This window comes from Blastomyces gilchristii, assembly GCF_000003855.2.
Source record: "Blastomyces gilchristii SLH14081 genomic scaffold supercont1.34, whole genome shotgun sequence".
Lineage (NCBI taxonomy): Eukaryota > Fungi > Ascomycota > Eurotiomycetes > Onygenales > Ajellomycetaceae > Blastomyces > Blastomyces gilchristii.
Window position 1 is genome coordinate 36,778 of NW_003101649.1, and position 11,034 is coordinate 47,811.

Here is an 11,034-nt window from a genome sequence, read left to right on the forward strand (position 1 = left end):
TACTTGAAGGTGCTGGAGTTTTGAAAGAGTGGAATATGCAGAGGGAGGGATAGGGCGGGCTGGAGGGGGAGAACGAGTGGAATTGCGGAGGGAATGGGTTCTTGAAAGAGTGGAGTCTCTGGACCAGGGAATAGGACCAGAAGGGCGGGCCGGGGGAGGGGAACGAGTGGAATTGTAGAGGGATTGGGGTCTTGAGAGAGTGGAGTCTCTGGACCAGGGAGTAGGGCCAGAGGGGCGAGTAAGGGGAGGGGAACGAGCGGAATAACGGGAACAGGGAATTGGGGCATCGCCAGCTCTAGGACGGGTACGGGGGATAACGAAGGGGCAAGGCTGGGAAGAAGTGGTCGATATCGACGGAGAAGAGCGAGAGGAACATAGAGGCTGCAGTTTCGAACGAGTGGAGAACCGTGGAGAAGGGATAGGGGTACAGGGGCGGGCAACCTCACCAGCTTGAGGACGAGAACGGGAGACGACAAGAGGAGCGTAGCGGGTGGAAGTGCTTGCCGAAGAGCGAGGGACGGCAACCACAGGACGAGGAACGAACTCAACAGAAGAAGAGGCAGAAGAGCAAGAAGAGTAAGAGCAAGAAGACGACGACGAAGCAACAGCAGATGAACGTATCGAAGAACCAACAGAATCACTAAACGAGTGTGATATACTTACGTCTTTGTAGGCCACGCGATGGGGGAAGGTTGTAAAGGCCGGCCCATTGCGCTTCCTAGCGGCCTTGTCGTTTGGCCGAGTGGGGATGCCCGGAATGTGTAGGCCTGGCATGGCTACTACACAATAACGAAAGAAGGGGCGTCAAGAAACAGGAAAACAGCAAAAAGGAAGCAGACAAAAAAAGAAAAAGCAAAGGCAAACACAAAATCAAAAATCAAAGGAGTATATGAGAGAGGAGGAGGAGGAGGAGAAGGAAGAAGGTTATATCTCTTAAACAGTCTGAAGGTAAAGAGAGATATACGTTATATCTCTGTTGTTATGGTATGGTATGGAGATGCCCCGGAGCAATGGTCAATCACGTGAGTGAAGATAGGGGCAGCAAAAAGTCACAGACGTGATGGGGAGAGAAAGGAGAAAAGAGAAGAGGAAGAAAAAAGATGGGAGCGGGACGCCGGCTTTTATGTTTACCTCCCACGGATAGCGAGGGAAGGCACCCGGGGGCTCATAACCTGCCAAATACGGCAATTGATCCAGGATATCGGAGGAGCTCTGGCCTGAAAATCCGCTGTCGTTGCTTCCCTCATGGTGAACTTACCCCTTCATTTGGCAGGCATGGTTACCGCATCGGGTAGGTCATGTTTGTTTTGCCTTCTGTTGCGAGATGTGGAAGCTGCCTCCCACTTTTTAGGACGCAATTTGTATGGGTAAAAATGGGTATAGGCCATACGGGAGGTTGTATGAGGATTTTTGAAATATCCGTATAACCGTGTAAGCTAATTGTATATTATATTGTAGACATGCGAGCATTGATGAGCTCGTCGCGGGGATCCCGTAGGTATCAATATCGTCGCGGAATGCAGCGGAGTAACCCCTAATCGACCAGAGGGTGCGAAATTGCAGTGGTATATCGGTTGTTGTTATTGTGATTCAAAACGCAAATTGCCGCCATTCCTCTCAACGGCGAAATATAGGGGTGATGTTTGTGCTTCACTGAATCGAGTGCATTTGTCTCCCCAGATAGATATGAATTTGCAATACTCTCTACGCGGTTCATGGTGCATGGTTGGCTGGGCAATCAGGCCTCCGCCAAACAACTGGAACTGGCTATGTGGATACGAAATGAGCGTAAGATCATCATGAGTAGATCTTTAAGATAGAGAATCCTCCCAGTATCACTTCTACTTGCATGGTTAAGCAGTATGCCTTGCGCGGGATCGGCGTTGAGCCGCATATGTGGATCGTGAGGCTCGTGCAATCCATGTCGGCCTCCACATAGCTTAAAATCAACGACACCACAGAGTCCAATACAGAGATCCATATAAATAGAGTCATTCTACAGGCTCAGTATTCTACAGGCTCAGTATTCTACAGGCTCAGTATCCGCACCTATGGCTGGTATAAACGGCTTTAACAGCGTGTGGCCTGCGGTGGCTACCACTTATTGGAGCCTAGCCTCTTCTACACCTTACAGTTAGGCGTCAAGGATAGTGAGGTATGTATGTTATCCATAAGAAATATTTGCGTAGCAGACCAAGTAAGAACGATTTGTTTACAGACATTGATTCATTAAGTGGCTTCATAGGGTGCATTTTATATCAAGTCCCCTCAGACCGTATCTATCCACGTAATGTACTGTGCTATCCACAACACGTGAAGTCCCTGACAATGTGGCTCCACATGGTGGACAATCACCAGCGTTATGCTTCTGCAAGCTTGCGGTGTGCCATACAGGTCTACGGATCGCCATCAAGAACGGTAACAATCTCCATGGAAGAAAGGAATGTGGCTAGCAAGGCCAGTTTAACCAAATGTCATCTTCTGCGCAAAGGAGAAGCCACTACGTCCTTGGCGAACCGCTGGAGAACCATTAGCACTCGGTGTATGTACATGGGATATGGATATATCCGCTGTCCACGGTACCGGGGGAGGGAATAAGCTCAAGGGGGCCATGGCGTGAAGAACTCCGCTAATCGATGTTCATCTGGTAACTAGATAATGCTCGAAATCGCCGTTTAAATTTCCGGACACCTTGGATCCGAAGGCGTGCTAAATAAGTCTCCCTATTACTCTATATCAAAGTCATGCCCTAGCAATGGAGGAATATGCCAATTAGTTTCCAACAGTGTTACCCATCTCCAACTACCTACAGCAACGTGGTCGTCGTCCACTCTGTTTATTCAGCAGATGCATCGTGAAGAGTCAACGCCTAGGCAAAGAAACTACGGAAAGATATTCCAATAGTCAGGGAATGTTCACATCAACTCTAGACGAAGCGGACAGGCCAACTGTCACAGTTTTCATCTGCGAAGAGTCCTTGAGGAGTGGGAGTGAGAGGGCCACCCAGGTACAGTACAGAGTGTTTACTACGCTGGTATGACCTTCAATTTTCGGTAGTTCCACCCTAATATTTTAGTGGCATTCTAACCATCAATCCGGGGTGGCGCGTTCTCAATCATCCCCATACAAATACTCCGTAGAAGATTCTTATTGTCTTCATTCTTATTATTCTCGTACGCGCTATTCTTTATTATTCTCTATCAAGATAGACCTCCTTGCTGCTCTTGAACCTCCAGTTGCACCTCCTGAAGATCCAGAACCTCCTGCTACACCTCCAAAGCAATTAACCCGCAAGCAATGTTGAGATCTGGCTCTACTAATCTCTATTGCTTCGTATGACGTCAGATGATCTCGATAAATGTTAATCCTCTGTACGGAGTACGGAGTACTCTGTCGTAACAATAAAAACAGCATAACAATAAAAATGAAAATAGGTATTTTTTATATGAGAATCATATATAAAAGATTCTGATTTGAGAAAATGAGATATTCTTATGAAAAAATATTATATTCATTATATTATTTGAGTATTTCTAATCTTCATATTTCAATTTCATGCTCATGTCTAAGATGTTGATGAAGATATTAAAGAAAATGATGTTTGTATCTTTTATATGTGATTCTCATATAAAAGATACCTACTTTCATTTTTATCATTATTAACTTAGCTATTCTACGCTAGCGCTAACTACGACCCGACCCACGCACATGGTTTTCGTTTCGTTAGGAACTTAGCTCTTTTTAATTGATCAAGTACCTTCCCAACTAGTTAATAATAATAATGTATCTTCTTCATCAATAACTAAAGTGAGCCAATGGCTAAAGCTCTCTGAGAGCCCTTAGCTAACTTCATTTTAAAATAATCACCAAGCAGCTTTAGTGAATGTCAAATTCATCAGTTATCCTATGTGATTCTATGTGTTCTCCTAGTCACTCTGTTTAACTGAAAAGACTAACAGACCCGTACTTGCATCCTCTTCTACTTCCTGTGGCTCCTTCCACTTATTTGTCAACAGTTGGTCAGATCAATTTCAAAAGTAGTTGGTTACATTTTGAATTAAGACTCCTTTCAGTATGCTTTCTCACCTCCAAACAGATCAACAGTCAAAAAAATTGAGAAGTGAAAAGCAGCCCTCGAGCAGCGACTCCGGACGGCTAAGGAGCACTCCGCCATTTACCATGAGTGTCCCAGTACATGGAGTGGCATTTCGACATATAGACAGACGATCAAGGACTTCTTGAAGGCGACAGAATCCTCCTTGGCTGGCGTTGAGAACAGACTTAAATCAGTAGAGCGCCGTATCTCTGACCTTGAGGACTCAGTTTCCGAACTTAAAGATGTCAGAAACCGGTTCATCAGCACTTTCAAGCGAGATATACTTTCACAACACCGAGAAATTATCAGGAGTGGAAATCGTTTTGTACATGTACATGTACAAGGAGGGGACTGCAAAAGAGATGCAGAGTTATATGAAGCTCCAGCACGAGTCGCGATTTTGATATCTACATCAGGCTTTACGGTCTTCATCCCGCAATTGTCCGCTCTTCAATCCGTATATATCCCTGTAGTTTTGTCAGTGGTTGAGTGGTGCTAATAAGTTTAAAGTATATCGTCCAACAATTGAACTCCTTCAGATAGACATGCTACTGCTGTCGCTGATAGAAACATCGAGCTTCCTAGGAAGTTTAACGACCTGTTTGTGCAACTATACTGCGTAGGTCCTCGATAACGATACCAAAACTACTTTTGAAAGGGACCACCAACGTTGACCTATTCTTAGAAATTCTTGTTATCATTGTTGTATGTTATAAGTTAGGAGGAACATCCGTTCACTTACGCAGTACGCCATGAATATTAATTAGTTTTGTAAGTCTTGCAACTACGCAGTAAGTTAACCGTGTGTCGGAATGAGTGTCACGGATGAATATGTTGGAGACATATGAATCTTATGTGTATCAAGATCTGCTTGTTATATTATCCGTGCACTCTAATATATCTATTTCATACAAAAGATAGAGCTATTTATAGTAAAACTAATGTGCGAGCCAAGAGAGCTAGCATAAGCGAGTATTAGACGAGCGTTGTAGTAAGCTGATGATGATGAGAAATATTGTAGTAATACGATGTTGGTGGCGTTCAGTAGTGTAACCGTGCCATGCTTACTCACTCTCTCTAGTGAGTGTGCCACAGTGTATGGAAAACCACACCATACAGAAAATATTTTGAATATAGTAATCTTCAAAAATTAATTAATAATCATCATCATATCTATCTATAATATAAAGATTATCTATATACTCATTAGAAGATGTAGAATTCACTGTAGATTAAGATTCTATAGAATTATCTTATTATAATTAAGTGACTGTAGATTTTATAAATTTGATTTCAATTAATTAAAGATTCTTATTAAATGTCTTTTTCATCTCATCTGCTCTACAGATCACAATCTTGTGATTGATATTCTTAATAGTAAGAACTTCATCTACTTACATCTATCTGTGAAAGAATTTAACAATCTGATATTTATTTATTTAATAATAATCTGTAAGTTCACTTCTACAGTGTGTATTCAATTCTGTCTGAACTATACTACTCTTAAAGATCTTGTTTAACTATCTTATTAAATCAGATATAAGAGTATTCTTTATATCTTCTAAGACTTTAACTACTGTATTAATTTAATAATATAGTTTTATAACTATCTCTGAGAAGATTAATTATAAGAAGACAGTTAATAATTAATCTACAGATAATAAGATAAAGTGATTATATATATTATTATCATCATTGTATATGTTGAGATTTGAGGTATTATCAATGGTAAGAGATCTCAATTAATTGAGAATTATATTATGATTAACTGAATATATTTTATAATCAGTAAAGTCAGCTCTTATAGTATTAGATTTAAATACTTACAGTTGAATACTCTTCAGATTAATAAGAAATTATCTGTTATTATACTGCTTATATTTATAGTAGATAGTCTTATTAACTATCTTTGTATAATAATACTTATACTGCTGAAAAGATACATTATCAAGAGATTATAGAATATAACTTATATAAGATAAAAATCTGAATAGAATAATTATATAAAGATTACAGTATTGAATAAATTCTTCTATAAGATAAGAATTATAATTATTTATTAATAACAGTTGATAACTGTTTATTTAATACTTTTTTATTATCTTATTAAACTGCTTAATTCATTCAAATTCAATCTTATTATTTATAAAGCTAGACTCAGATATGATAATAATATAGTTATTAAATAAGTTAAAGTATGTATATTAATTCTCTAAATAAATCTTTGATTTCATTATAATCAATGAATTTAATACTATATTATCTGTACTGATATACTTTATCACTGTTATTAATTCACAGAAGTATAATAACTGTATAACAGAATTCATATCTTTAAAGATAGTTATAACTTACTATTAGACTGACCGCCGGGATCATGAATTTCATGTTTGATCTCATTTGGTCTGGTTTCATACATTTCTTGGCGTGAATCCCGCTGGGACTGACTATCAAAAAAACATGTAAAGTGACTATATATCAGATCTTAAAATGAAATCATGACTTGAAAAAAATGAGAAAGTGATCTCATTTAGTCTCATTTAGTTTCATTCTTAGCATAAAGTTACTATTTTTAGACATTTTAAGGTTTTTTTTAGACTATTTTTAATTTTTTAAAAAGTAACACTTTTTGATAACACTCAAATGAGATTTAAAGTCATTTAAAGCAATAAAAATAATTTAAATTGAGAAGTGAAAATCATGGTCTCATTTGAAAAATGTGATAAGAGTAGACAGTAAGTTTCACTGAGACAGTATGAGACTACTATCTAATGTTAAAACTGTGTAATGAGATCAGTCAAATTGATAATAAGACTATCAAAAAATCTGGTCCTGGTCTCAGACACGGTCACACGGTCAGTCTACTTACTATTCATATTCTTCTTTCTTCTTAAAATTTAATCTTATTAAAGTTATAGATATTACAGTGAAAAAAATAATATTAATTAAAAGCAGCTTTATATCAATTAAATCAGTTAATAATAAAGCTTATATTCTTATAAGATACTTATTTTAAATTCATGAGCTTTTACTTAATTTATTTATAATCTGATAAATGTTTAATGAATTGATATATTCATGTCTTATTTACTGTGAGAGATGCAGTCTCTGAATCTGTATAATATATCTTAATATATAATTCATAACAGCTTTGATATACTTGATAATAAGTGAATAAAAATTAATATTTAACTGATAAATTCATATCTTAATTATCTCTTTCTGGCTATTATTCAATGCTTAATTCAGTGAAATTCTCATAGTTCTTGATTTCTTTCTGTTGATTCTCTCATATAAGATGATATATAAGACTTTGAATTCTCATGACAGAGATGTGATTTTTAATTTTGAATTACTTTTATATATGTTAACAGCTCTTTGCAACTGCTTCTCAGTGTAATTAGAAGATTTAGACATGATTATAATTAATGATGATTATTTGAAGATGAAGAATGAAGATATTCAAAATATTTTCTATACAGTGTGGTTTTTCATACACTGTGGTGCACTCACTAGAGAGAGTGAGTAAGCATGGCACAGTTATAACCTCTTTTTCCTGACACCGTGCCAAGCGCAACTCACTACCCTACCATCACTAGAGAGAGTGAGTGCGCTTGGCACGGTTAGATAACAACAACCACCACTAAGTAAGTACGGAGTACTAAGTACATACATGTAGTTACTGTACATGTACATACAATTCACATCTGAAACCCCGAAGCTCTCATAGAAAATGTATGACATGCCAATATCCTATCACCAGGCTGACTAACATTTTATTAGTTTCTTAACTGAAATTCCAACCGGGCTAGACGACGCCGAAAGAATCAGGTTTCAAGACATTGCGCCAACAACTACTCCGTACCGAGACAGGGTGGCGGCCCTACAGGGACGCAATGACCGCGCTAGACCAGGTTCGCACGCCTTTAAACCGATTGGGACTCCTTATTTCTCCCCATCAGCGGCTTCTCGATATCATCGATGGCGGCGTGCTCGTAAAGCTCGACCAGTCGATGTCCAGTAGCGTGCCCACTTGCCCAGCTGTTGTTTGTGTGTTTGGCCTACGCCTCGTATTTTTCATCCATTGCCTGTTCCCGTCTAGGAGAAAAAAAAAAAAAAAAAAAAAAAAAATGAGCCTCCTTTTTCCAATCGGGATCCTGTTGCGGCTCCTTCTCCTTTTTTTCATTCATTCTCTTTTTCCTCTGCGATTTTGGTCTCATAAGATGCTCAATTTCGAAGTCTGTGCTGTTACTAACATAGTGAGGTGAACTTTCGTCCGAAGCCGCATCATGTTTGGCCAAACCAACCATACGCGCACAGTTTTTCCTTCGTCTATAGGCGATTTCGTCCTGTCGGGGTCAGCCGGTTGGACTGCCACCTCTTTGTATGCTCGACGCTCGTTCAAATTCATTATTGCTTTTGTGTCTTTATTCCTCCTTGTAGCTTGTTTTGCACTGTTCTATAGCCCCCCTACTTTCCGGTGTCCACCTTCGCCATTCGCAAATTCCCAAGCGGATCGCACCCCAGCTCCACTAGCCACGGAGAATATCACTGACAACCATCACCACCTCGTCGTTACTACTACTACTACTACTACTACTACTACTACTACTACTACTACTACTACTACTACTACTACTACTACTACTACTACTACTACTACTGCCCCTTCCCTTTCTTTGGCCTCTCCCCCAACCCCTCTATCTTCTTCCCTTACACCTCAGCCTCCCAAACCGAACTTCAAAATTGTCGCTGTCATCTTCTATGGACGGCCGGATAGGGTGGAAATCCTCGATTGCTACCTCAAGCGCAATCTTGTGGCCAACGGAGGATGGCTAGATGAGGTCTACTGGGCGCCTAACACGGAAAATCAGGCTGATTTAGATTGGCTCGATAAGCTGGTGCCTACTTCTCCCTCGTACAAAATAATCCCTGTCAAGCCGCAGGAAAAGGGATATGCCAAAATATGGGATCACACCGTGTCAGATCCCGATACCCTCTACATCAAAATTGACGATGATATTATTTTCATCGACGACAATGCGATACCCAAATTAGTGTCGCTAAAGCTGGAACATGACCACTCGTTCCTCGTTTCAGCAAACGTTATCAACGGCGCCCCGTTGCCCTACCACCACTACCGCACCGGAGCCATCCGACCCTACCTCCCCGAATTGGCGCCGCCCAACAATAATAGTAGTCATAATATCACCAACAACACCGCGAACAGCAATGTTACCTCGCTGCGACAACCAACATGGCGCGCCTCACAGCTTCCATACTGGGAAGGCGCGGACGGTTTCGAGTTCCCGCTCGAAGTCGGCAATGCGCCTTACGCGAACCACCGATGGTTGCCTGTGCACAGCGAGAGCAGAACGGCTATATACCGCACGCCCATCCAGCACGCGCTCTGTAGCCCGTGGGCAGAGAACCGAGGCAAATGGTCCCTTGCCGCGCAGCAGCATTTCTCCTTCCTAGAGTCTCTGGAACGCAACGCGACCGACGTTTACGATTTCGCGCGCCGCGGTGTGTGGGATATGGGATTCGAGCGGATCAGTATCAATTTCATTGCCATCTGGGGTAGAGACGTCATAGATCATCTTCCGCTCGTTGACGATGAGGCGATGCTGACAAAGTCCATCCCGAAGAAGCTTCGAAGACGTCAGTGTTTCTATACCGTGTCATGTATAAATAGTGTGTTACTTGACTTATGTCCTATGCTAACATATTGTGTTTTGGTTCTAGCTGTGCTGGTCGCAACGGGCGCGATCGCTGCTCACTATGCATTTGCGTCGCAAGTTAATGACCTCAAGCAAACCGATATCCTCTCTCGATACCGTGCATATGCCAACGATATGATTTGTCCTGGCACCTTGCCCTAATCACACGACATGATGTTATGATTTATATATTTATATACTCGTCCCTTCGCTCACCACACCTGTGGTTGGGAGCGCCTCATCACAACATTATTATCATCACAATGTTACTTCTCCAAAATAGGTATCTTTTGTATGACTTCTCATATAAAAGATATCTGTTGATGAAATTTTTAGAATTTACTATATCTTCAACACAACGTCATATATGATAGATATATAAGTTATCTTTTGCGCCGGTGAATATATAAGTATATTCTAATACAAAGAATATAATTGTATAAAAGTTTTTGAAATAAAATTAAAATTATTCTGCTTAGATTAGAAATAGCTATATTTTAAGTAGTGAATCTACTAGTGATTTTCAAGTTAATTCTTTAATACTACTATATTCTCTACTCAAAAACATGCTTATATCTTACACATATCTGGTGTTGTGCTGAAGATATTAAATTTTTTTGTCTAGGTATCTTTTATATGGTGAGCTCATACAAAAGGTACATACATGTACGGTTCAGGACTGTGGTTGAACGTTTAACCTCATGTAATCTTGTAACTATAATAAGTATGTTGGACGTCTGTGGGCATATATGCTTGGTGCGGGGCCAACCTTCCAGCGTACACGCCTATTCAACATTGTCCGCACAAAAAAAAGATCTTGCATTTCAGTCTGCCATCCTTTATTTTACACGGTATTCTAAGCTTCAACAGTGCAGGTGCTGTGACAGGCAATGCAGGTGAGGTAGACAGTAGATCATTGATACCTTTTCAGATTCAAAGAATCATCATTCATTATTTGAAGACTGTCTATCTGGCATTTTGCACAGCTCTATCATACAAAGCAGAAGAAGATTATTGTAGATCTGTCTGTTAATTATTAGTAAGAAACAAAATCACTAACTTAGTTTAGTTATGATTTTTACAGTGGCAATCAAGGTTTGAAAAATTGACATTGGCAGTTACCCGTGCCAAACGCGACTCACTAATGGTAGTTAGTGAGTCGCGTTTCAAAAGCTCAGCCGCTGCCCAGAATATTGCCTTTTTAACAGTGAATCAATG

At 40.0% G+C, this 11,034-nt stretch overlaps 3 protein-coding genes across 4 annotated transcripts in view; 2 read left to right on the forward strand and 1 right to left on the reverse strand.

Moving 5' to 3' along the window:
* Positions 1–1,193, reverse strand: part of BDBG_09061 — a 2,273-nt gene extending 1,080 nt beyond the window's left edge. Inside the window, exon 1 of one of the 2 annotated variants that reach the window (XM_031723850.1) lies at positions 664–1,193. In XM_031723850.1, coding sequence (XP_031581193.1) covers positions 664–774 — 111 coding nt within the window. In that variant the 5' untranslated portion in view covers positions 775–1,193. The remainder of the gene's footprint in view (positions 1–663) is intronic. The other variant, XM_031723849.1, reaches the window with a different exon arrangement.
* A 180-nt stretch (positions 1,194–1,373) lies between these two features.
* Positions 1,374–3,469, forward strand: BDBG_09062 (uncharacterized protein; the record flags this gene model as incomplete). Its single annotated transcript, XM_031723851.1, has 5 exons — positions 1,374–1,398; positions 1,499–1,788; positions 2,078–2,155; positions 2,395–2,542; positions 2,787–3,469. The coding sequence occupies 5 exons, from the start codon at positions 1,374–1,376 to the stop codon at positions 3,038–3,040; spliced, it is 795 nt and encodes a 264-aa protein (XP_031581194.1). The 3' UTR covers positions 3,041–3,469.
* A 4,523-nt stretch (positions 3,470–7,992) lies between these two features.
* On the forward strand, positions 7,993–9,978 carry BDBG_09063 (uncharacterized protein; the record flags this gene model as incomplete). Its single annotated transcript, XM_002620527.1, has 3 exons — positions 7,993–8,146; positions 8,435–9,757; positions 9,842–9,978. 3 exons carry the CDS (start codon positions 7,993–7,995, stop codon positions 9,976–9,978), a joined length of 1,614 nt encoding a protein of 537 aa, XP_002620573.1.
* Between the last annotated feature and the right edge of the window lie 1,056 nt (positions 9,979–11,034).